Source organism: Pseudomyrmex gracilis, unplaced genomic scaffold (assembly GCF_002006095.1).
Source record: "Pseudomyrmex gracilis isolate BER0280 unplaced genomic scaffold, ASM200609v1 scaffold_79, whole genome shotgun sequence".
NCBI classification, from domain to species: domain Eukaryota; kingdom Metazoa; phylum Arthropoda; class Insecta; order Hymenoptera; family Formicidae; genus Pseudomyrmex; species Pseudomyrmex gracilis.
Window position 1 is genome coordinate 384,281 of NW_018020663.1, and position 27,333 is coordinate 411,613.

The 27,333-nt window shown below is 40.1% G+C and overlaps 2 protein-coding genes and 1 long non-coding RNA gene across 11 annotated transcripts in view; 1 reads left to right on the forward strand and 2 right to left on the reverse strand.

Moving 5' to 3' along the window:
• Positions 1-219: 219 nt before the first annotated feature.
• LOC109855028 (type I inositol 1,4,5-trisphosphate 5-phosphatase) lies at positions 220-14,122 on the reverse strand. Of its 4 annotated transcripts, XM_020428800.1 has the most exons (13): positions 13,743-14,118; positions 11,532-11,573; positions 11,305-11,405; positions 10,292-10,379; positions 10,116-10,179; positions 9,765-9,985; positions 9,521-9,661; positions 9,068-9,229; positions 8,669-8,854; positions 8,477-8,542; positions 8,278-8,318; positions 7,435-7,471; positions 220-275 (listed from the first exon to the last, which is right to left on the reverse strand). In XM_020428800.1, the coding sequence occupies exons 1-11, from the start codon at positions 13,803-13,805 to the stop codon at positions 8,286-8,288; spliced, it is 1,167 nt and encodes a 388-aa protein (XP_020284389.1). In that variant the 5' UTR covers positions 13,806-14,118; the 3' UTR covers positions 220-275; positions 7,435-7,471; positions 8,278-8,285. The 4 variants fall into 4 exon arrangements, with proteins under 4 accessions (XP_020284389.1, XP_020284386.1, XP_020284387.1 ...); XM_020428797.1 differs by lacking the exons at positions 220-275; positions 8,278-8,318 and having other exon boundaries at positions 677-7,471; positions 13,743-14,122; XM_020428798.1 differs by lacking the exons at positions 220-275; positions 8,278-8,318 and having other exon boundaries at positions 677-7,471; positions 11,532-11,626; positions 13,743-14,122.
• A 695-nt stretch (positions 14,123-14,817) lies between these two features.
• LOC109855032 overlaps positions 14,818-27,333 on the reverse strand; it is a 29,927-nt gene continuing 17,411 nt past the window's right edge. For both annotated transcript variants that reach the window (XR_002250261.1, XR_002250260.1), the window contains exon 3: positions 14,818-15,082. This is a non-coding gene — a long non-coding RNA (uncharacterized LOC109855032). The remainder of the gene's footprint in view (positions 15,083-27,333) is intronic.
• Positions 15,413-27,333, forward strand: part of LOC109855030 (epsilon-sarcoglycan) — a 26,911-nt gene continuing 14,990 nt past the window's right edge. For 2 of the 5 annotated variants that reach the window (XM_020428803.1, XM_020428807.1), the window contains exons 1-5: positions 18,208-18,618; positions 19,970-20,098; positions 20,999-21,138; positions 21,240-21,415; positions 21,653-21,754. In XM_020428803.1, coding sequence (XP_020284392.1) covers positions 19,978-20,098; positions 20,999-21,138; positions 21,240-21,415; positions 21,653-21,754 — 539 coding nt within the window. In that variant the 5' untranslated portion in view covers positions 18,208-18,618; positions 19,970-19,977. The other 3 variants (XM_020428804.1, XM_020428805.1, XM_020428806.1) reach the window with 3 other exon arrangements.

The window sequence follows — 27,333 nt, forward strand, 5'->3', positions numbered from 1 at the left end:
GTCAAAGGTGATTTTTTACATGGATAAAAGATATCGAAAGGATCAAATAATCGATTTGCGGAATTTGCGACGCGACGTCATCATCAGAGGGGGCACGAATGTTCATCAAACCATCGTTTCCCGAAAGATCTTCACCGGTGAGTTCGCGTGCTTGGTGTGCACGTATCTCGTTATCGTTCTTACGGCGTTGTTATTGTTGTTAATACCGTTGAATACGTCACTGCTTCTCAGCCCGGATCTCGCCTCCTCCGTCTCCTGCGTTTCCCTCGCCGTTTCTGCGGCCAGGAATGATATCCTTCTAAGTGACAACTGTTATCATGCATTTTGCTGGCAAGAAGCCCTTGTGTACACATCGACGCGTCGTAATTTCGCGACGCCGTCTTCTACAGAAATTTGACACACATCGCGCGCGCGAGCACAAATCTTCGTTCGTAAAAAACATTTTGAAAATAATTTCTACAATTTTTTTTAAACTTTGTACAAATCTTATTGCTTTACTCTCTCTCGAAAAAAATGAAATTTTTCAACAAGTTTTTCTTTCCGACGATTAATTTTTATTGTCGTCTCACGTATTCGAAAACTTGATAAAAAAAATTAAAAAAAAAAAATACAAATCAACGTGATACGCGAAACGATGATAAAAATTTTTCAATATATCAATCTGAAAATATATATATATAAATATATATCTGTTGAAATATTCTCTTCTACAACATCGAACAGCGATACGATAAGACACATAAAAACCATACGGATAATATCCGAGTAAGAAACCCAGATATATTATCACAGACGGATCACAAGCTATCAAACACGCGCACAACAAGTGCATGTTTGCGTTTTTCACACTAATGTAAGCTTCTCTCGTAAAACTTGAGTGCGCTAAAAGGTACACATGGTTAACGACACTGCACTCACAGAGAGACGCAGCAGCGCAGATCGCAGAGACAAATGCATCCATTTGATGTTTGACAATGCTTACCGTGTCTCTTCTCTTTTTTGCTGAACAATCGCACCACGACCCGCCGCAACGTCGGCGATTGTAAATTTCGTTTCACATTTCGCAAGAAATGGCACAATAAATAAACAAGAGAGAGAGTGTGACTCGAAGCAATTTAAGAAGAGAAATATCAAAGCAATATATATGTGAGAGATAAAAAGTGAAAAGCAAAAATTTCATACACGTAATTACATTGTTGAAGAGTTTTTATAAATAAGAAAAGTATTTGTAAAATTATATTAAAAAATGCAAATTTGTATCAAATTAGTATAACTAATTGCATTAAATTGCGTTGAATAATTAAAAAGCGTAAAAAGAAGCCTATTACTATAAATAGAGACTATATAGATATTATCTCTTGTAATTAAAATTGTTTTCTATATGTGCAATACTTGTGTAAATATTGTAAAAATCGAAAGAACTAATGTATGTTGAAATATATAAATAAATGCAGTATATACGCAAGAAAATTAAGATAACAAAAATGGATTATAAATTTACACGCTCTCGTGTTTCTCTCTCAGATCTGCCGTACTGCGACCCACGATTGAAAATTTTGCGATGGTTATTGAAAGTGCGGCATAAAACGTGCGGAGTGTAAAATTAAATCAAAATACATACACACACACACACACACACACACGCACGCACACACTATATGAAACGGTAATCGATAAGTACCTGAGATAAAAAGGAAGTGCGGCAAAGTCACCATTCAGTAGCAATTAACACATTTGCAAACGCTTGTGACACACATTAAGATAAACGTTAGCGACACTCAGCTGTTTTCGGTTTAAGCATACGAAAGAGACCGATCTCAGTATCGAAGTAAAAACGCCTCGATAAAGTTGACACGAGACAACCGTTTTTTAAATTCATATTAAGCGATAAATATCGCAGCAATAAATATGTAACTTTAGAAATGACGATTACCACACACACAGGTGTGCAAAATAATATTCAACAATTTTTAGAAATGTTTTAAAACGAACCGAAATTTCGACAAAGAGCACATTGCGCACCACTTCGGGGCGCAAGATATATTATCACCTCTTACGAGCTGAACTCCCGACAAAATAATGAAATCTCGAGAAATAAAAACAAATTACATAAATTTGTTTTGCATATGACTTTACAATTTTTTTTTTATCTTCTGATGTGTTATTCAAAGCATGTCCGAATATTTTTCTCTCGTAGGTTTCTTTTTTTAGCAATCGCACAATGCATAAAGATAAAATAAGAGGAAACACGCTGCGCGCACGCGCGGCGGCTTTATCAAAAATATTATTTTAATCACTTTGCGTGGCAACAAGAAGCGTATCCGCAATGAGAGAGAAAAAAAAAAGAACATTGAAATGAAACTGAAGGAACAAAATAAAGGAAGCAGCGTTTTCACGTGTTACGAAAAATAAATTTATATATTTATAAAATAAAGCAATATTATGATGTGTGTTTTATATGTGTGTAATATATCTCGTCGGTGAGCTATTTACACGATATTATACAAACGACAGGGAAGTTTTTATACAGTTTTCTATAGTCAGCCTGTCGCGATACGGAAAATAAAAACGAACAAATGCAGTACAATAGCGAAAAAATCTGGAAAAACTGCGGCTCGGCGCGCAGATAATTCCCCTCGTCGCTTTTTAAAAACTAATATGGCAAAAATGGGATTCGATTGACAAGGCGCGTTCGCGAATCTGACGGATAATGCAGAAGCGGCAGATTTCCTCGCGCGGATCCCGCTGCGAATCGTTCGTCTTCAACGAACGCAGAGAAGTACAGAGTTCGAGAGGGTATTCGTCCGAAAACTTTCAGCAGATTTCAGCAATTTTTTTTTTTCTCATATCCTCGAAAGTTCGAAGTTTCAAAACCGTTTGAAAAATTGCTTGGTTCGTGCGGCACTTTTACGAGTCCCCGCTCACAGAGCGGGTGTCAAAAGCGTAACGCGCGACCAGAAGAGACGCGAGACGGTGTCATCAATCATTTTGCTGCTTTTCCATGAGAGCAAGACGTTGATTTGACTCTTCAGAGCGTTGCTTCTTGTCGCGTGTAACGCGCTAACGCATATCCTGTGTGCGATTACACACAACAAATTTCATATTTTTGCGTTCATGCTTCTTCACAAAGACTGAAAAAAAAGACTTTTCGTTCATTTTGATGCTGTACTCGCTGATGTAAGAAAACTATCGCTATCACATGAGAATCTCAAGATAATGAAGTAAAATATCATCGCGAGAATGGCTATATTTTGACAAACGGCTATATTTTACTCTCTTATTTATTTTTATGTATATTTTTCTTAGTTTTCTTATCACCAACGTGTGAAATATTTACATCGTGATGAAAATTTACAAAATCATCTTTTGTCGCTAAGAAGCAAAAACGCGCGTTATCGGTTTGCAAGTTCGCTGTACGTAAAAGCAAACGAGTTAATTTCGTTTGTTTCCAGAAACCGAATACCTTCTCAAAATCATGATCATCATCATCGGTCACGTTACTCCGCGCGTCGCGTTTCTCGCTAAAGCGCGGCGGGATAAGATCGATAAAATATATATAAAATATATATATATATATAAAAGAGCTCAAGATTCATCAATGCGCAAATTGACAATCTCTCCTCAACGCTCGCCCGCCTGAGTGAAATAATTTTATCACTTTCACACAATTTTAAACGTGCTCTCGCGTCTTCGATCTCTTTTTCACGAAACAGATCGCAGATGGCGATTGTTAATTAGCAGCACTGATAAATAAAAAAAAAAAACGCGGTGCGCGGAACAACGCGCGCCAACATTCGCAAGTACGTAAAGCTCGAGAATATCTTTCGCGTTCTCCTCGCCGAGGATTTCTTGGTAAAATTCTTCATTTCGGTTTAAAAAAAATGTCCATTCCGGTTCGCGCGCGGCTTGACGCGACTTTCCATGTGTGTTTTTTACGACTTGAATAACTAAAGTAATGGCATGTTCGCTCGTGTACATAACGTAACACCAACCGACGGTGAGGCTCTCTCTCGATGACATTTTTCCCGAACGATCGTCAACGATGCAATAACAACGATAAAATAAACGGAACAATTCTCCTTAATCGCTTCTTCTTCTTCTTCTTCTTCTTATTTGTCTTCTTCTTTTCGTCTGTCGTTTCTCGCGCGACCGACATCCGTCACATAAATTAATAATCTTCTCACTTAACAAGTTACAACGAATCTAACTTTGGCAGTAGTCTACTCCGAGCGTGCTCGTAAAAAATTCGACGAATAAGAGCTCTCCTTGGCAAGGGCGCGGATACGTATGACGATACGATACGATCGTATGTAACGTTCTAAAAAAAAAAAAATAAAAAAAAATAAAATAAAATAAAATAAGAGAAACGTAACATTGTGAGACGAGTTTTGCGATATCACCATAACATCCTTTCGCGCTAACAAACGAAGAGATGACACGGTGTGTGTGTGTGTTAAAATGTTGAAACAACACACGACGAGAATACTATTTCAATTGCGAGAGAGGACACAACGACGATCTCACACACGTGTAATAAATAAAATAATTTATACGCACACACGCGATCGGTTTAAATTCATCTAAGAACGAATTGACAATAAAAGAATGTACAACAATATCGCGTCCGGTACGAGCGCGAACGGTAAGAGAAAATTATCGACGACAAGAACATTGCGAGGTAATATAAACTTTCGCGTGAAAAACAAAATTATATTAAAACAATCTTATCGGGAATAATAACGGGGGACCGCGACTTTTTTGCACAAACTAAAAACGTAATAGGGGAGAATAATTATTATAGCACTGCTCGCGTATATAAGTGCATCGTATTTGTATACTGGTAACGATTTTACATCAGTCTGTACGTATTTGTCTGTGTACAGTGTGGCTCTAATATCACTATCTTCAAATTCGCACGCGCTCTAAATAACGTGCGATTACGTAACCGTGATCATACTGACGATTATAAATTACACGACTACACGACGGGGAGAGGGGAACGTCAAACACGCACACAGTTTCGTATATCACTGGGATGGGGGAAAGGAGAGGGGGGGGGGCGGAACATTTTCTAAGAAATATGCGCGGAACGTCGAGAGTAACCGCATGCACATGCAAGACGCGGCTGTTTCACACATCGAGGTGTCGGCTCTCGCGACATGCCAAGTGGAGTATATATATAGTACAACGAAATACTCGTATCTCACGATTGCGCGCTAAACGCAAGTAAATAAAAATTGCATTCTTCTGTGTCGCGTCGAAACTTCTCATCGAGAGTTTCTTTCGACAATAATAAATTATACACGAAGCGTCTCTCTATATTCGTCTTCGATTCCTCAAAGCGATTACACGTCAATGATTCTCGAAAAATCGTAGACGCAAAATCGCACTAAACGACTTTACGCACATTGTGTCCAAAAAAGAAAATAAAATAAAATAAATTATTTGACTTACACTAAGCGATGACGCGTATAAACGCTGTCGATCATTCGATCGTTACTTAGCATGTCGAGAGGAATAGCAGACGAAGGACAAGGGAGAGCGGAGTGGAGCTTATTAAAGGAATACTCTATGGAAGTGGAAAAACGAAGATATATATCTCCCTCCCCACCCTGTCCCGATCGGCTGGCAACGATACATACCGCTGCATCCGCGCCAAATTTAGAACGGAGAACATCAACAGTTTTATTCCGCGACGAGAAGACGCATCTGCGCAATAAATTTCCGGCAGAAGAGATTATCGATTCGACGCGGGGATGCAACGGTATCAATAAATATAAACAAGGAACATCGTTTACGCATATATACACATAGATTCTAAAATGCAGACTAAAAAAGAAAAAAAAACAAACAAACATCTTCACGACACCACGCAACAACATTTTCTACACCTAGTCCGCCTCCTTATAATATCGCTCTTGTATCGTTCAGTAACCTTGTAAGCTTTCAGTTTTAATCTAACGTTTCCTGCGTGATCACTGATATCCTGCGCCGAGTTGCTTCTCGTCGTGTCCATCGAGGTGTACGTTCTCTGTTTGTTCTCGCAGCTTACGATCTCCGCGTCGTGACTCAGCCCATGATCCGCGTGCACGTCCGAGTACACGTTTATCACATTGCTGTCGCAATCCTGATCTCTCGGATACTCCGAGTTTACGCTCGTTTTTTTGTTCGGATTCGCGCCGGCTTTGTTCGCGTTAATCCGCGATGCCTGAGAACTCGGTTGTCCTTCCGTCGTCAGCTGCGTCTCGGCGAGTCGCAAGTTTTCGTCTTTGAGACGGGATTCGTTCGCAAGAACGGGGAGAACGGGACTATTTGAAATATTCAATAACGATTTGTCACTCGTCCTATTAAGAACGGCGTCATTCATCGCGTAGGACGTATTTCTCACGAGAGCTTGCACTTCCACCATCTGACACTTCGTTTCCTTGCACATGTCGCATTCGTCAATGAATTCACTGCCGTCTTCTTTTTCGAAGCGCAGCTCTTTGCCGGGATTATTGTGACCTTTTGAATACTTGTTTTCCTCAATTTCTATTATTCTCTCCGTGCTAAGGCTCAGTCTGTTGCTTTCCTCCTCGTCTGTCTTGTCCGAACTGACACCTTCGCCGCTCAGAGTCTTCGTACGTCCGTCCGAGTACGCGCTCAGCTTATTCTCCGAATAATTGCTCAACCGATCGTCGTGGAAGTACACAGAGCTCTCGTTTGATTCGAAGTTGCTCGCGTTTATTATAGCGATACGCGGAATGATCAGATCTGCCGGCGGCAGTCCGTCAACCATATCCGGACTCGAGTTCGAGGATGATCGATTGCCAAAATTGCTGAAAGAGTGATAACCCTGCTGGCTCTTGCCCTGGATCCAGGCGTGGGTCAGAACGTGGGAACGTTGCCACGACAAGTCGCTGTTGCATCTGTTTTTTCTCACGCACCACTGTGGCTCTTCGACGTCCGGCCAAGAACGCAGATGGCATTCGCTAGGACTGCGCTTGATGTCCGAGGCGTCAACCTCGAGTTCCGTGTCGTTCTGGCTCTTCGATTTCTGGACAATTAACTCCAGACGGGATTTCAACAGCGCCGGCGACACGGCACGATCGACGTGTCGTCTCGATGTGATCGATGCGTGAATCGATCGCGGCACCGGCGACACGCTGTCACCGCCGGCGGTGTTGTTGCTGTCGAGATGATCCGCATCGAGATCCGGAACTTCGCCGGACGCAATAAGCGCGTTCGGACTCGGACTGTCCATACTATCTGGTGTGTAGGGATCATGCTTAACGGGTACTGCGTGCAACAGATTAGACGAACGATCAACAGAATTCGCACGCGCGTTAGCATAACTATTGCAATCAGGCAACATGGACAACAACTCCAGATAATTGTTGGGCACTCGGAAGCAAAACTCAGTTACACGTGACAAGCTGCAGCAGTCTATCATACCTGCGTCCGAGATGAGATTAGCCTTCAAGTAGACTGGCTGTAAATGGTAAAAAAAAAAAAGAGTAACGGACCTTTATGTATTATCGTGCGTCACTGCGAGAGAACGATAAGGCGCTATGTGAAGGACTCGTATTGTGAGATTCTATATAAAAGGAGAGAAGGGGAAACAATAACTAATTTTTCTCTCATTCAAAAGAGGAACGACGTATCGTAATGATGTACTTTTCAATCTGCAAAGTTTGTTGACACAATTTTTTCAAACAATATTTTACGAAGCAAAATAATATAAATTTGCTACACAATAAAAAAAAGTTTTTATATCTGTAAATATATATATATATTTTTTTTATGTATAAGTGCACGGTCTATGTTCAACATTTTATATGTTCAATAGTTGTATGTGACATTTATATCGTCGCGTTTTTGTCGAAATATTTTTTGCGTTCTGCATGATATAATAATGAGGTAAAGTTGTTCAAACATTTTTTGTAAAAAACACACGAAAGATGCAAGAAGCATTGTCAATGCATGGTTTTGCAACTAGATTGAAAAAGTACAGTTAATAACGATGATGAAGATGAGAACAATAAGTTTCAAAAAAATAAATAAATAAATAAATAAATAAGTTTAAAAAAAAAATGTATAGAATAAAATACTTGTAGGAGATACTACGTGTGATGATGCGCTACAGTAAAACGCAAACCCCTATGTGTTTCTTACCGAGATAACGAAATGCCAACAGAATATAAAGGAGATGTGAGAAAGATGTGTGGAAGGGGGAGTCGAGAGGGCGCGCGGGAGTCGAGATAAGAAGAAACAGACAGACAGTTCATAGATAGGTACCTTAGTGCTTAGAGATTCATTCGAAACTCCAGAAAAACAGGCTGCATTATAATAATTGAAAGAATGGATCATCAGAATAAGAACTAGGAAGTGTAAGTTCACATGTTCCGAGCGTAATAAATATAAAAACTAACGCAATATTTGTCTCTTGTATAAAATGTGAGCGATAACCGATTAAATCGAAAGACCGTTATCTTACCTTGTGATCGCCCATGCACGTAGTCGGGCCGATTATGCTGTACTCCATCGCCTCGGAATCATCTATCTGCACAAAGGAACGCGAGCATCGCTTTAGACTGACCAAAAAAAAAAAACACAAAAACTTTCGGGATCCCAACGCCGCGTTATAGATCGCGAAATTATATATAAAATTTCACACGAGAACACATACATCTTGGACTAGCATCTTAGCAGAGGGACTCAATAAAACCCGGTCGCACCAAGCCGGCACTCTCGTTTGCATGTAATTCATAGGCTCGTTAACATCCTCTTGAAACGGATAACTTGGCACGAAAGTGATCGGGAACTCAAACAGCCTTCCATCAAAGTCCCCCAGCTCTTTGTCATACTCGCGCAACTGCGTGTGAATATTAACAACATTTATTATATATTCGCATTATATATTCGCAATCGTTGCGTAATAGTTATAAATTGCATTTATAAAAAAAAAAAAAAAAAAAAGAGTTTGTACATTAATTCAATATTATTCATATGAGATTTAATTGAAATGAATTTATAATATCAGATAGATGACACACATGCGACATGTATAAGCGGATATTAAACTCACCCATTCACCGCCATTATTCATAAAAACGTTCTGATGCTCGTGATGTGAAAATTCCTTTTTCCCTAACGTTAAAATAAGATCGTCGTCTCTATTGTGAAACTGTAGTTTTGAAATATTTCCTTTATTCGATAACCTCCTTTCTCGAGTATCTTCTGTTAGTTTCTATTAAAGACAAATTAAAGTGCTGTAATATATTGGACTTTAATATCACATCGTTCTCGATTGACACGTAATATAACAGATGTATAACGCACAGAAATGCGATCGTAAACAAGAATGCTATTTAAGCATATAGATTGCTTCTAACAATAACATTAGTTGTCAATTTATTTGCGCGTGACTAACGTAACAGTAATAAATTTCTGAATTTAAACCAAAATTTATACACGTTACGTTCCTCACAATTTATTTATTTATAAATCTTATCGCGACTCCGACGAAGATGTATCTCACCTTTATTACACTTGCTGTGTCCGTTCTAAAATTAAAGTCACCAAATAAAAAATACGGCACATTTGGATACTTGTCGTTATGAAATCTATCTAACGTGTGCTCGAGCGCTCTTCTGCGCGTTTTACTGTACACCGATGGAAACTGCAAAGGAGAGAATTACACAATTTTTGTTAGATACAAGAAAGATCAAAGATAGATCAGAACGCGCGTAAAAGTCAACAACGCTCGTAAAAAGATTTCTCACCGTCTCCATAGCAATGAAATTGCTCGCGTCATGAAATAAATGTATGTTTATGAGATCAAAAATCGTCCCGCTGACGCACCATCGCGTTCGCAGGAAACCCTTCCTGGACCACTTGCATTCGGGAAAGAATTCTTGAGGAAACTTAGCTTTCTCTTTGGTTGTGACCGCTTCTATGTTGCCCGAATGCACTTCCTTCCCGTTTACGGGTACAAAAGTACACTCTAAAAATCGCACACGGGGATAATCACACACAGGTAATTAGAGAGAAAAAAAAAAAAAAAAAAAGAACGTATATCGTTCTTGCGCAAGGCAAGGCTCTAATTTGAAATATAAAAATGATACGCGACGTACCATTAAAATCCCATAACAAAACATCGGTCAAGGACTCGTGCACGAAGTAAAAATTTCCTAGGGCCTAAAAACAGATCCCGTCAGAGATGATGTGAGACTAATTATCTCGCGCTTAAAAGACAAAAAGACAAAACAACACAAATCGAACAATATAAGCCAGCGTTTCGCAAACTCACTGTGAAATGTTCGGCGGATGAGTAATCCTCGTCAAGAAATACCCTAATTTTGTCGAACAACCTCAATTCCTCCGACGACATAAGTAATCTGCAAACAACATTCGTGTGTGCAAGGTGATTATGTGTTAAAATAGTTGTACACAATATACAGGTTTTATTTAAATCTATATGCGCTTTATGTGACCTTAAAATTATCCCGTCGAGAGAGAAAGAGGTTTTTTCAAACAACGGTTTTTTTTTTTTTTTTTTTTTTTTTTTTATGTACATATATGTACATTTTTACATACATGCATTTCTCCCCTGTCGATATCATACAATCAAATTATCTTTTGAAGTGACTCACTCAACCACGGACCCGTGCGTGATGCATCTATTTTTATCCCTTTCTGTCGGTTATGCGTTATAAAGCATATATACTCGATATCGATGGAAAAAGAGAGAGATAGACGGATAAGATTTGGTTTGATACATATATATATATATATATATATATATCAAAGGCCATCCCGTTGACGTAACATTGATCCCTTACGGGAGTCAAAAATGAAAAAACGTTGTCGTAGACACGACGTCGCTGTGATATTTTTGTAGAAACGAGTTTACACAAGAGTCTAAACAGACGAGACAGAGAATTCTGTCAATAATTTAATTAGAACCGAATATCGCAACTCGTGGAAACCTTCCAAGAAGCTTTACTAATAAGATAACAGCACGACCTCTGAAAATATCTCTACAAAATCTCTCTTTTTTTTTTTTTTTTTTAATACCTTGCGTTGCTATTTGTGTTCTTTAAATTCAGTTTAAATTCTTTCGCAAACTCGCTTCGCTATCTGGCTGACATTTAATAAAAAATTACTCCACGATAGTTGTATAGTAAATTTTGTTTGTTATTCCCGTAATAAGTTGTTAAAGGCGCACATATATCGGTCAGAAGAACGCGATTGCGTCGCACACAAGAGAGCTCTCCCCCCTAATCTAAATTAAAAGAGAAAACCAACAAATGCGAAATTTACCTAACAAAGTCTTCAACGTGTCTCATGCTCTGCTCGTAATTCTTTCCACCTACTTCTTGGCAGTGCAGCGCTATAAACTTCGGATCCAGTCGCGAGATTGTCTGAAACGAAAAGTCTGATCAAAATCGTATACGTCAAAGGCGGCAAAGGCGAAATCTCGCGCGCGGAACAACGTTTTGTTGTCGTCGCTGCTTGAGAGAAGAGAGCTCGCAAAAGATAATACTTACGGATAAAAATTCCTCCGTCCATATCTTTAGCATGACACTAGGCTGCAAGGAAAATCACTGATATCAATCTCGCGTAATCCTTCATACTTCGTGCACTTAAAAGAAAAAACTTAATGAGATGTTCGCCGGCGCGTGGATGTATTAATAGAATCCCGTTTAACGTCACAACACACGCGCGAGAGCAAGGATAATATCGACGATATCGCGTTCGCGCATCTCCACGCCTCCCCCCCTCCCCCCTCCCCTTACCCTTCTCCTCTTCTCCTGCGCGCTTCCGATAAAAGCGTCTCTCGGTGGTTTTTTCTTTCTTTCTCGCGTTTCGCACGAATGAATGGCCAAAATCGACAAATGATAATCGATTTGATAGGCGTTGATAGTCACAGCGCGAAATTAACTAGCTATGAAACAGAGGAAGCACGTAGGTGGTTCGAGCCGATAAAGCACGCGAGAAAATTAGACTACGACGGAAATATCAACAAAATGTCAATAGGAGAGATAGAGAGAGATAGAGAGAGAAAGAGAGAGGGAGAGAAGAGAGAGAGAGAGAGAAAGCGAAACGACAGCGCGCGGTATCGCGGCCACGCGATGTTTCCCAATCCCTTCCTTCGCGATATCGGGCGTGCGTGTATCCAGAAATATCCTCTCCTCGATATTATTAATTAGAACATTAACTCTCGATTAAAGTGCGCGTGTATAATTGACACTTTGACGAATGGATTGCGCGTCTACATTGGCGCCCGACTCGAATCGTTCTTTTCAACTTTTAAGTTTTTTGTTTCATTTGTTTTTGTTTTTCTTACGAAACGTATTTCTTTTTAGAAAAACTGGATTGATCCAGAAAATCGCCGAGATGGAATTTACATATCACGTGATATTTATTGGTGTAAAAATATTTGCATACTCTCTGCGAGCGCTCTAAAAACTCGACAATTAAGTAAGCACGTGAGACATGAGATATTCTAGAAATGCGAGGCTATTTTTTATTTTTTTTTTATTTTTTTTATTTTTTTTTGACGTTAACAATTTTTCGCAAAGTTCTTCGCAATTCTCAGTTCCGTTGGAAAACAACGAGAATAAACGTTTCGCTTTTCCGACGATCCCATCGACTGCGCGCGCGCGTGTGTGTGTGTCGCGGATGTTGTAAACACAATCTCTTTCGCAAACTTCGCAAAATTACATAATTCCGCTAATGATTTATCTTGCGGTATTACATTACCGCGCGAGTAGTTTGTTGATTACGCGCGAGAAATTACACGGCAATTTACATATTGCATCCGTAAGTTCCTTAACGTACACACACACACACACGCGACAAGTGCGACGTCGAGCAACAATAATGGAGAAAAGAAACAGTTATAAGAAACATCTACAACAATTGATCCAATAATCAACTTTGTCACGTGTCGATTACATAAAAAAAAAAAAAGAAAAAAAAAAAGCAAACACACTATCGAAGTGACTATATGTGCAAGTTATCACAAATGTTTTTAGAGATACAGCAATATCAAAGTTCAAATCGTCCTGCACACAAATCTTCAACTTTCAAAATATCGCACGTTACGTTCCGAGAGAAAAAGCCCTTTCTTCGAACCGGGAATTTCGCGACGAAATATTATCGAACACGCGCGGATTCGAGAAACTTCGAATCAATTGCAAAATAAACAACGAGACAAATTCCGACAAATCAACACGGTCCGTTAATTTAACGACAAAAAGAAGGAAAGAAACAAATACAAAAGTTTTCAAACGTGGGGAAGAAAGTTGAGTTTTCAACTCGAACGGAGAGACCGGGCTTTTTAAATCTCGACTTTCTGAATATCGAGACCGCGAACAGCCAAAAAACCAATCGGCACGTGTTGCACGAAAGCGCGCGCGTGCCGGCTACTCTATATATATGCGTATGTATATATATATATATATATATATATATATACATATATACTCTATACACGAATACACGAAAATTCGCGGACTACAACTTCGGTATTCCGAAGCGAGCGAGACGAGGAGAGCGGCATCGGCGCCGACCGACGTCGGGCAAGTAGGTCGTTGTGTGTCGCGGCGGCCGAATAATATCGTGCAAAAAAATCGACGAGCGCGATCGATCGATCGGGGGGACCGGCCGCGCCTCGCTACGTATACCCATATATTGAAAACGCACATGTATTGTACCCGCGTACAACAATCGCGCACCGGTTATTCACAATTTACCTCCTCGAAGATGCTGCCGACGTTCGCGGTGATGAGCAGAATCGGGACGCCGCTGACCGCCATTCTCTCGACGACGATCGGTTGTGTTCTCGACGCGACTGTTTCTGGAAAACTGGTCTCGCTCTGGCTCGCCGAGGGCGCGATTATCGTGAGATGCGAGAATCCCCCGCACCGTCGATCGACAGATTGCGCGAGTGTGTTTGTTCGTTCAGAGATGACGACGATGACGAGGAGATGTGTGACAGGGGCGCACCTGTCGCGCGGCACCGCACTGACTTTGGTACTTGGACGACGACAACAACGACGACGATGATGACGGCAACAATGACCTACGGCGACGACAACGCCGACGGACGAGCACTGGCAGCAGCAGCACCCGCGGCAGCCGCGCGACGATCGGACGGCGGCGGCGGCGGCCGCGCGCACGTCGCTCGCTCCGCACGCACTCGCACACACTACTCTGCGCCCGCACCACACGCCAACAACTGGCCTCTCGCGTTCAGGTTCTCTTCGCACACGGCACACACACCGCACCTCGCGCACTCTCTACAGCTTTTTCTTATTCTCGTCGTTTGTGTCTCTGCTTCTCGCAACTCAGTCGATTATCTTCTTCATTCGCTGTGTTTTTCTTTTCTCTTGCACCACCCCTCTCGCGATTCTTCCCGAAGCAGCGGCTTGTGCTCCTCGTCGATCACGTTTCTCGTCGCACGATCCTTTCGGGGAAAGCGCACCGCCGACAAGCTGCGCGCCGCGAAATAAATTATACTAACACACGCGTTGGATCGAGCGTTCTGCACGCACCGTGCACTTCGACGATAACGACGACGACGACGATTTAAAAACTCTGAGGAGTGTCAACCCCAGCAGCGCCGGGAGGAAGTCGCGTAAACCGCGCGACGCATCGTTCGAGATCGACGAATGCCGCGCCGCGAATATGTACACATTGTCAGTTCGGAGGAAAGAGAGTAAAAAAAAAAAAACGCGCGCGCGCGCGGAGAGGAGGCTCCCGGTTTCTCGTTTCGTCGCGTCGCGTTACGTCGAGTTGTGCGTTGCGCGCACGAGAGAGAAAAGTTGTGAGCGCGGTAAATATATCCCTCTATCGGCGCGAGCCGATCGCAGGCCACGCCTACCGCTGACGTCAACGCTTACTACTAGACAGTGCCGTGACTAGACGCGCGTTGTCGTTGGCGGGTTACACCTGCGGGGTACCCGGACGACGACGACGACGACGATGAGAAGAAGAGACGGATCGAATCTTTTGACACGTCTCTCTCAAGACATTTCGATTCTCGAAAGTGTGCGCAATTTGTTTTTCCTTCTCACTTTCTTTCGGGCGTTTTCTGAAAACAAAAACAAACAAATAATTCGAGTTATTTCGAGCTAGGCGATACGTGTCACGATCTTCCATCACCGGATCCAGGAAGGTCCTGGATCGCGCGAATCTCGATATTTTTTTATTGCACAGAAAGCCTCGAATTTTTGTTACAATAAATTAATTCAATAAATTAATTCTCTAATTATTGCTCTTTATTGTAACCTGATTCAATTGATGAGGACTTCAATAAAAAGTCGAAACGTTTTGAAGCTAAAATAAATTTTTTAATTTATTTAATTATTGCACAACATCCTGCACTGGCTCTGTATGGCCGTTAANTTTAAACATTGATTATTAAATTAATTCATTCTTAACATCGGAGTTTGAGCCCCTCACCTGTCCTCTCGTGAACACGCACTTGATTTTATTCTCTTCTTGTAGAACTCTCCGTTTTCATTTTGTTTCTAATTTTTGTTACACGTACAGTTAATAAAAAAAAAAAAAAAATTTGAGATAAAAATTACCCAGACGAAACTTTGTTACGCCCCGTTGAAGTTGCGTCTCGAAATATAGTAATTTACAAAGCATCTCAATTTCTTAATGAAAATTACATCAATTAAATTGCAACGAGCTGAAGAATGATAAATTACTGTGTGTATATTAATCTATATGTATTTTACATTACATTATCCAAATGTTTTACTCGAAATATTTTACCGAGAATGCAGATGTAAATTTTTATAATTATCAGAGAGAGAGAGAGAGGGAAAAGAGTTGCAGTCACACAAATTAGAGAAACGAAGTCATCCAGCAAGTGACTCAGAAAATGAGAAAAAACCGGGACAGCGGTTATATCCCGTTGTTTATATCGGTACAAAATCGCGCGCGGTGATCGCATCGCAACCGTGATATCGGCGACCAGGTGTCAATGTCAATCGACAGAAGATCGATACTTTATATAGCGGTGAGTATCGTTTGACCACTTCTCGAACGACAGAGAGCTGTGTGAGAGCTTTTTATGCACGCACACCGATAATCGTTATCGTGACGGCCGCGCGCACATAACATACCCTACACTCTCTCTCTCCCAGTTTCTCTCCCATAATATTATCTCGCGCCAGGAAATTACCGATGACAATTCGGAAATTGTCGTAGAGATCGCGCGGCGATACGCGGGATTCACAGATGAATCTCGTAATCGAACAAGCGACGCCACATCGATCTCGATGAATTTCTTCGGGAAACGTCGTCGTAAATCTGCTAAAAAAAAAAAAAAAAAAAAAAATCCGTCATCGAATAGCCTGCTTGTTTATTTGTAATTTATAACGCGCGCAATAACGCATTGAAATTCTCAATGTGTTCAATTGTAGTTTTTCTTAAATTTGCCAATAAATCTTTTTTTTATAAAAATAATAAATAAATCTTTCTTCCTCAGCTTTGCGCTGTTTTTTTCTTTTTGTCCTTCAACTTACTTTTTATTCAGGCCAGAAAATGCGATAAAAATAAAACTGCAAGTGTGTTCTTTCTTTTTTTTTTTTTTATCACGACGTTTCTCCCGAAAAGGGGAGGGGGGAGAAGGCAATTTTTCCATGGTCGTTTTTCTACGTGAGAGAATAGAAGATCGATATTTTATAGGAGCTAAAGTTGCCACAGCTCTTGTAATATATATATATATAAGAGAGCTTTTGTATTTTATAGTTTATATACGAGCCGGATAACGATAAATATTCCGTGTAACAAAAGTAGAAAAAAAAGAGGAAAACCTCGCCGAGCATAAACGTTTAGCTTTTATGTCGCTTAGTTATATCATCGGTTTCCGCTCGTGCAATAAAATGCACGCGCATGCACAGCTTTAGCTTTTGTCATTATCTTTTTTGTACATTTTTCTGCGAAGGAGATACAATGCGGATACAACAACAACAAAAAAGAGCCTCTCTTTAAGTTCACGCTTTTTCGCTTTTCAATTGGATTTTCCATTGACGTTTATTGTGGGCGACGTTTATTTTTCGACCGCGACGCGATACTTACTTATCGCAATAGGAGAGTTGTGATAAATTAACGGAAAGCAAGTAGTTTTTGGTAAAAGTGTGTCATTGCGCGCGACGTGTCTGAGAGGCGATAATAATTGCGTCAACGAAAGCGAGATTGTGGTTGTGGAAATGCTTAATTGGTCGAATCAACAAACGTCATAATATCATTAGCGCGTGAACGTGTTGAGATAAATTTGCGCGCGATTGTAACGAACCGAAACAATTTATGACGACAAAATGCTGTGTGTGTATGTGTGTGTGTGTACGCGGAGATTTATTATAGCTCGGAGATAATGAAACGAAAATAAAAAGCTACTGTTACATCCCTCGCTTCCAACAGACGTAAATCTTGTTGTTTTATCTGTTCTTTTTTTGATACACACGCGTAACTCCCACAGATCAGTCTTATTTTACATTTCTCGCGATGGAATATTTCTGTAACCTACAATAGAATAATATATGCTAATCAAAGAAACAATATTTCGAAGATATTTGATTTATCTCAAATTTATCTCCGCATATTTGAATTCGATTCAAATCATTTAAGATTTGTAATGTAAAAATAAAAATGTCATATTTATTAAATTAATATATTGTTTAATTGATAGACTTTTGTGTGTGTTGGATGATGAAATTTCTGAAAACAGCATCCCCCATCGTACGGCCCTGACGACGTGTCAGAAACGATATTCCAGCTGCGCATGTGAACGAGAGAAGCTTTTGCACGCTCCGGAGTCTCCCGGTTCTCCCGGCTTTTTTTTTTTTCTCCCGATGCTGTTTCCGTAGCATCCCGTTTCGTCGCGACGTCTCGCCGGTCTACCGGAGCGACGACCAGAAACATTCATTTTCACGATTTTCAAGCAGCGAACGCGAGCACATCGGAAGGTTTGCTCAACCACGAAAGAGCAAGACGACGTTTTTTTTTTGTCGCCGCGCGCACTTTGCATCGCATTGACCCGGTCGCATGCATTGTCGCATCAGGACGATGTGACTCTCGTGGACGCGCAAGCACCTCGCGCGGCACGTGTGCGGTGGCTCTTTCGTGCGTGCGTGCGTGCGTTTCGCGTAGTAAGTCGATGACGCAGGCGCGACCGTGACGACGCGAGAGAAGCGACGGGAACGACGTCGACGAGGGCGATGGCGGCGACAACGACAACGACAACGACGACGACGACGACGACGAAGATGTTGCATCGGGAAATCGCATGACGTTTTTTTTCAAAAACCAAGAACGCGACGCGGCGGTGCGCGTTGAGATACGTCGAGAATAGATCCCGAAACGACAGAGTTTCCCGGTTCTTGACCGGAGTTCGACGACGATCGATTCGCGTCTCGCGACCCGTCGACCAAATTCAACCGCGTCGAGAGGTTGTTTTCCGACGTGTTTCTCAATGCTCGAAATAGTTTGTTTTTTGAAACTTAAACGATATCATCCGGTCGTGAGGTTTTTTTGATCGTCGAAATGTTGATCAGACGATTTTCGTGTTGAGACAATACGTGTGATTTGATATTGTAGCTCAGAAGAAGAACAGTAAGTTGAAATCTGACGTACTCTCTTGTAACACAAGTGAACAAATTTGAGTCAAACTTTTCGGTCATGTGTTATTTCAAGTTCAGTGACACATGATATGTTGTGCAATGTATTTCTTTTTTTTTTTTTTTGAGTTAGAAGTAAGAAATATTACAAGACACCACAGCGGTGCGTCGTTACAACAATGGGAGGATAAAATATACGTGGGAACAAAACATTAACGTGAGAAAACACGTGAAATTGTAACGCGGTGCGAAACGTATCAAAGTTTCGATCGAGATAGGAAAGTTGCGATACCTGATCGTCGCGGAAAGTTTTTGAATCTTGCGTCAAGGAAAACAAAAGCTTTCGACGTTGCCGCCTGACTAGAACTAATGCTATACTCCTGCAAAAACTCTCTTACAACAAGAACACGACCGATCGCGAAGAGGAGTTATATTCAGGTCGGAAACGCGCGTGAACACGCTTCTTCGTTCCCACGCTTAAATAATCGTTTCGCGGTGTCGCCCCGGCTGCGTGCGCAATAATTGCAAAATCGGAGAATATATTGCGGTCTTTGCACTTTATCCGCACAGAATGTGAGTCACGTCGCTTCAGTCAGACGGATCGCGTGCAATTTCCAACGAAATGTTATCAACTGGCGTGTCAATGTGCTAATTTCTGAAAATCGCACGTTGTGAGAGAAAAGTATTAAAAAAAAAAAAAATATATATATATATATATATCTCTGTTTAAAAGTACATCTCGCTTTTCTCTCTCTCTCTCTCTCTCTCTCTCTCTCTCTCTCTCTTCTCGCTAATTTCTTTGTTGTAGAGATTATTTTTGTATTTTATAGAACATTTTTGAACAAAATGTTTCAGTTAGGGGGGTGGTCTCTCGTATACGTGATGCAAAATAGCATCCTATATGAATTTAAGAATTGAAATTTCAATTCGAAACTCACGTGCAAAAATTTACACAAACATATATATATATATATACATATACAGAGTGTCCAAAAAGTTCCGGGACGATTGAATAACTCTTCAAGTAAGCGTTTTGAGAAAAAATGTTTCAAAACAAAAGTTTGAACCTTCAAAAGAAGAGTTATTCGACCGTCCCGGAACTTTTTGGACACTCTGTATATGCTCTCATTGACCAAAATTTCACGTTGTTTAAAATGTTTCCACTTAATGAATTCTACATGATTTTTATGTGTTCCGTGTGCTTTATTATAAATTCTATCTTATTGATTTTTGAATCTTCACTCATGGGTCTTGACGTTTTTTTTTTTTCGTATTGCTTAACATGACTATAGAATCTTATCTCGATGTATTATCGACAATGTGTCGAGATGTCGCCCTGTTTTCAGATACGATCATGCATCCGAGCGTAATATTCTTCGTGACATTGATGGGCCTCGTCGCTCCCGAGAATATTCTAATGACAGAGGTCTTTGTCATTCCCATTAGACCGGAGATTTTCGACTGGAGCGCAGACGGTAAGAGACTTTTTATCAAGAGAATCGGCAGACAAATTTCCTAAGAGATTAATTTTGTTATACAAAAAAAAAGTATCTTTTTTAAAAAAATATGTAAATTATTATCTTATTTTAATATATAACACGTAATATTTTGTTTCATCAAAATAATGAGAAGTAAAAAAAAGACAAACATTTTTAAAATTGTGTTGAATTATACGATTTTTCGTTTGTCTCTCCTTCTTTTCCTAAAACGCAAAAAATATTATCCTAGTCTAGGTCTAGGTCTATAATTAAAACTCGAATACACCGTTAACCCACTTCACAATACAAAATTAAACTACGTCTTCGTACGTCACTCGTGACACGCCGCGAATAGCAATTACTCGCTGGACCGTGCGCGCTGACCTTACGATCGACATTGTCGCATACCGCGGTACTTTCTAATTCACCGCGCCTACGTGATACGAGCCGCGAAACTTATCTAACACCATATATTTCCATAGATCCAAAGGACTTTCACGCTTTGCGTGTGAGAAAAATTGCATTTCTTATCCTTAAACTTGAATCGATTAATCATTTCGAGAGAGAAAGATATAAGTGAAGGGGTCTCTCACTTATGAGAGAGACGGTGATTCTGTTTCACGTAACGAGATATATAATCGTCTGGATATAATCAATCAATTTTATCTACAGATACGTATAGATACACATCTATTTTTTTTTTTCAATTTATTACGAAAATAACACAAATTTGAAGTTGAAAAAATCTGAAGTATTAATTATTATTCAGAATATTTTTACTAAAAATGTTCAAATTAAAGGATTCTTTTTTTATCGGTATTATTACTTTTATTAATAAATTTAATTTTTTCTGTCGAAGAATATCGAAAGTGAAAATTGCATCGCTTCAATTTTCAGGATATTCCGATCAGTTTTCCTACCAACCCTCCTTGCTGAACGCCCCTGATCTCCCGTCGTGGATACATTACACGTACAGCAAGAAGGACCATCACGGTTTTCTCTATGGCGTCGCGCCCAAAGATCAGAAGTACTTCCAGGTGACGCAATAATTACATTATCACATCGTCGTGAGATGATTTTAATTTGATGATCGCGCCGTGTTTGAATAACGCAGGACGATATAAAATTTTTTTTTTAGCTGGAGATCGTGGGTTTGAACAAGCACACCTACGAAACTCGCTACAGGGTCCTCGACATGAACGTGCTCGAGCGAGAGAATCTGACGAAGTACGAGGTGCATCTGAAGATCGACAATCTCAACGTAGAGGACATGTTAGATCGCAATCGCACCGAGAAGCTTCTCGACATATTTAGGTCTGTTTCATCGCGCGTTGAGCAAAACGCAATCGCGCAATGTCTACTTCCGCGGTAGTATAGTTTCAACGTCCTTGATATACCGATAACGTGCGTCACATGTCACTTAACTTCCTTCCTTTGGACGGGGAAAATCTCGTAAACAGGGGAATTACTTGATGTGATTACATATATGCGGTTAATTCGATAAAATTATGTCAGCGCGAGAGATAACGCGTCTAACGCTGCTTTTTGCAGGAAAAAGTTGTGGAAAAACGCGGCGGATCTGTACGTGACATTTCTGGCGTCCGCAATCGAGCTCGGGGCTCGTTTACCTCTCAAGCCCAGCGAAGGTGAGGGGTGAGTGTTGTCTTAATCTAACCTCTTAAATTCTAAAGCGAGAGTAAAGTTTGAAAAAAAAAAAATAAGAAGTCAACTTTAGTTTCTTTAGAAAGAAAAGTCGAAATTTCACAGCAACGTTTTGTTGACGCGTAGTTACGAGAATGGGAATAATTAATCGGCACACATTGTGAGATTGGACAAATTCTCTGATAACGCATATATATAGTTGTCCGATCGAATCGCAAATAGCGCCGCGACATGCGTATATTCGCGACGCGAATGTATTTTTTCTTAAACAAGATATTGCCACTTCCTACGTGCTACGTTGCATTACGCTCGACGGGAAGAACGTAGGTAGCTTCTTATCGGAAACTGGATATGTTTAATCTAATTGTGGTCGACAGCTTTGAAGAATGGAAGTCGTTAAAAAGATAACGATCGCTATTGCGCTTTACGTATAACATTTCAGTTGTTACGTGTGTATATGTGTGTGTGTGTGTGTGTCTGTGTTTCATCAATAGCTTTATTGTAATGTCTCAAATTAAATACGCGTATATTTTGCATTAAACAATTATTTTATAATGATTAATATTAATTTACAATTATTAATCAATTTCTGTTTTGTTAATAATTTATATTAAACAATTTATATTAAAGTACCGTAAAAATTAATATCGATTGGAACTCACGCTCTGTCGCGCACATTTACTTTTTTTTTTTTAACTCGTTGTTAATAAAAATTCTGTGAACTTTCAACAAATTATCCGCACGATCTATTCTGGGTTTGCAATTAGCGATTTTCATCGATTACATCATCGCGATTAGCGCGCTACGCAACTCCTTCCTACGCGCGTCTTCTCATGACGTGGCGTGGTCCATATATCGTTTTTCCTTCCGCGTCGAGAGAGAGAGAAATGTTGTGGTCATTTCCCGATCGAATCCGCGTCTGAGTAACGGCAACTCTTATTCACGCGTATTCCGCAGAAGAAACGACATCGATTCCGTGGGAAACTTTCCGCAGAAATTCACGATCCTCTTGACGCGTGACTATGATTCAGTGCCCATTTTCCGTGATTCTCTCGTGAAATTCTGATTTCACAGATTAAACGATCACGATTTACCGCGCAATAATCCGAGCGCGGTAAACGCGATAATGCCATTCGCATCTTGTCCGTTACCAAGTCTCTCAGTGAAAAATACGTTCTGTGAGTGTGAACTATTTTTTTCATAATCAATGTTTGCTTGTTTGTTGTGATGCGAGTAAAACGGATACATTATTATTTTTTCCCGTGACAACAAAAACACTTAGTCGACAAAGATAAAAAAATTTCGAACGAACGACCTCAAAACGGATTTAATTTGCAAGAGAAACTCGAACCACAGCCGATACCGGTTTGTTTGAGCGCAGGTGTGTGTTTTTCCGCGAGTTTTTTTCGCAACGATGAAAATTCAGTTTCTGTCGATTTACGCGGTGTCTGGCAAGAGAGCGAACTGCTTTTTCGAATCTCTTAAAAACTGATAATTACGAATTCCGTTTCGCATTGTTGCAAAGTTTTTTTGGAAAAAAACATTTTTGTAACTTGCGAAAGAATATTATTTTTCTGCGCGCCCGTTATACAGAAAGGTCATTTCCGTCGGTCTCGAAATTGCGATTTTTCACTCATTTTTAGTTTTCGCAAAACTCGTTGGAAAAAAAAAATAATTCTGTCGCGCAAAATCTTGTCGCGCGATTTTTCGATCGTGTATCCGTAACATTGAAAATTAATTTCCGTAGATCTCGGGATTTCAATACCTATAATTATAGTTTTGCGTGCGTTTGTTTGCGCGAAACTCATTGGGGAGGAAAATAATTTCGTTTTGCGCATGCAAAAAAATGGTTGCACGGTCGACCGACGACGAAGCGGTGTTGATGTTATTGAAGCGCGACGCGGTCGCAGCGTGGTGTGGGCAGACTTCCTTCCGGTGCAACAATATGCGACAAACGAAAAAAAAAACAGCGTATTTATGCAGTCAGACACAAGAGAGTGCGTCGCGTATATATCACACAAGAAATTCTATCGTGCGTTTCGAAACGCACAATGTTGTAGTATTGACGTGACTCCTGGACGAGACAAGAAATATCGAAGGAAATAAAAAGAGAGAGAGAGAGAAGGAAGAGGAGGAAAAGAGCGAAATGCGCCCGTTTATTTATGTAGATTTATGTTTAGGCAAATGCCTCGGAGCGAAGTAAGAAACAGTTTCGCAACCGATTCATTACGAAGCAGCTGAAACTCGCATTTCAGCGCGTTTTCGATTTCGATGTAGTCGCGGAGAGGTGAAAAAAAAAAAAAATACTATTCTTCCTCGCGGAATAATATTTATTTACAAGATATGTATAAGGCCTTACGAGCTATTCTCAAGATGTTTTGAGTAGAAACTTGTACGTGTATATATATACATACACATGTAACGAATTCAACTTGTAAATTTTTACAAGTGAGTGTTTTTTTTTGAGTTGAAAACTCAATTCTTAACCCCTTGGGTACATTTGACGTCTGAGACACGTCATTCACTTTTTTCCCCTAGGAGCGGATGACGTGTTTAAGACGTCAAACCAAAAATTATATCCGTTCCACATATGCAAATATTTTCTCAAATAAATCCGTACCCAAGGGGTTAAAATCATACGGGATGCCGGATTTGCATCTCACATATGACTGACCCCGGTTTAAAATTTTTTTAAAAAATTTTTAAATTAGTTAGGGAGGTATCCGGGGTCAGTCATATGTGAGATGCAAATCCGGCATCCCGTATGATTTTAAGAATTGAGTTTTCAACTCAAAAAAAACACTCGCTTGTAAAAATTTACAAGTTGAATTCGTTACATGTGTATGTATATATATACACGTACAAGTTTCTACTCAAAACATCTTGAGAATAGCTCGTAAGGCCTTATACATATCTTGTTGGTAATTTTTCACGAGCCTTAAGTCACAATTGTTTAAATATTTATTTAATTAACATTAGACAAATGCGCCTCTCGCGTTTTTTAATCACTCCCGACGACGCTCTGATTCATCGCGTTCACCTGACTCACTCTCACTCTCGCGTGTGATTTTAAAGTGAAATCAAATCGATTATCGCGGAAAAGATATGAGAAAATTGCTTTTTAACGATAATATAAATTACGTTTTTCAGCCATTTTTTTTTTGTCTCTAAGAGGAATCGCAAAGTATTTGTTGTCTTTTTTTTTTTTCACCTTTGACGCGCGCAATCGCGACCGAGTGCAAAAAAACGAAATGTATTCCTCTCCTCGATCGAAACTTCTTCGCAGCGGTTTCGAATTCGTAATGCATTCTCGAGTCGCTCGCTTGTTTTGTCACCGGTATTATCCGGAAAACTGGCGGCGAAATTGAAATGCGTGAATTTTTGCGTGGAACACCTACGCGGAATCGATCGCGTTAATTAATACATGTGAATCACCATCGCGAATCGTTACCGAATGCGTTTCTCACGTCGACACGCGCGTCACTTTAAGGGGCTTATTGTGATTTTTCAACAATTTAAGAAGTTTTTGAAAAAATTACTACGTGTAAATAACATTATTATGTACAATATGTAAAAATTTTAACGAGCTCAGCTTCACCAAAGTCGAGATATAAATTTTTTCAAAATCTTATGAAAGAATTGCTGTGAAAAGCATATTTCGCACTATGGCGTCAAAACGAAATTTAGGAAAGTTGTTAAAAAGTAATAATGTTATTAAGTATTATAATTACTATATTATAGGTGAATTTCAAGAAAGCTTAGCTTCGCGGTTTCCAAAATATTGCGTTTTAAAGTTCAAAACGCGAAAGATCAGACGCGATATAAAACACATACCGTTTCGTGCATATACGCGCACGATCTACAGTATACGTAACGTGTACTATGGATAAATGCGCGCATATGCACGAAACGAAACACATCCACAGTGCGTGTATACACAAAACAAAACACTGTGTGGACAGTCACTTGCAAAAGTTAGGCGCATCGAAAGAAAAATGAAAAGTACGCATAATGAATCCAGGCGCGCGCGCAGCTAGGTATTATACTTTTGAGGTGTGTTGTATCACAATAATAATCCCCCTTAAACGTGCGAGCAAACAAACGCTCCAAGTTAACGAAACGCGAACGACGGGCCGCGCAATCATTTTTTATTGATGAAACGCGCGATAAATCTCTTATCTATCGGTGATTGTCGTAATCAGTATCGCGAGTATAGATAAGCCGGTTCTCAAAAATTCGTTGCGCTTTCGCAACGGGAGATTATATGTGCAGATAATGCGGATGTGTAAACTTGAAGAATGTTCGAAACAGACGTGAAATCTTTTCAGATGGAAAGTACGAGGCCGCGGCTATTTTGAAAACTTAGTTTGTTAATATAATTTTTTTTTTTTTTGTAAATATTTATTACCGCGATCTATATATATATATATATATCTATATGTTTATCTTTGTACCTGCATCGCGCTGACGCGCCACCGGCTCCGAAGAGAACGATCCAAATGCTAGACGGATCTAAATCACACGGATCTTATATCTTGTTCAGCGTTTCGTCACTTTTATCTCGGTGAAAGACGAGAGATTTATCGGGAGACGTTGTCGTCCGCGTTACACGCGCCGTGTAACTTTTCTGTCGCGGCGCACGAAATCGCTCGAACACAACAACGATTAATTCAATCTTTCTCGCGGATTAAGACAAATCGATTATATGCATGCCGATCGATCGCACGCGAGTTGCTCCGTCACTTTTTAGAAACTTATTGCGTATCGCGCCGTCAAGTGCGATGACACCACCGACATTGTGTGCCAGCGCCAATTATTCGCAATGTATAATAAGTGCGACATTGTCGCCGCGCTCGTGACACTTTACTGACTGGCGTTGTTTGGCTCGTTTCTACGGATGATAAAGAACCGCGCCTTAAGAAGAGCCACCTCGTGCACTCGACCTTAGATCTGTATCGGTACATCGCGGTATCGTCATTGCGGTATCTGCGCAAGACGGGAGCGGCGATCGTCGCGTAAGATCGTCGATTTCAACGTTTCAAGACGCACCGGCTGCGTCGATTTATCGCATGTGAAATAAGTTTCGAAGATTTAATTTCAAGACACAAGATAGCGTCTCATGGTCGTATAAATTTCAATTTAAATATGTTTGAGTTGCCGTGACTCAAAGAGAGGCGATGAAATCAAAAATTAATCTCCGTCTTATTTGCAGTTTATTAATTAGTTTAACCAAGGTTTGTGTTTACATAAACAGGGGCACGATAGAAAGGAGAAAGAAGTAAGTCACAAAGGACTTGTGACGCACAGCGGCAGCTGTATTAGTTAGTTAGTTAGTTATGAGAGTTTGGAGAGCAAAGATATACCTTCCGTACGCGTATATTTCATTAAAGAGTACATTGAATAAAACAAAGACTTGATAATTTATATGTGTCCTTTTTACCCACAATCCTGATAAAATATAATTTAGATTGAAAAAATTTTCTAAAAACAAACAAAATTTTCAAATTAATAATAAAGAAAAATAAGATTCTTCGGGCTCGAAGGTCTTTAAATTAATGAATTAAATTCGG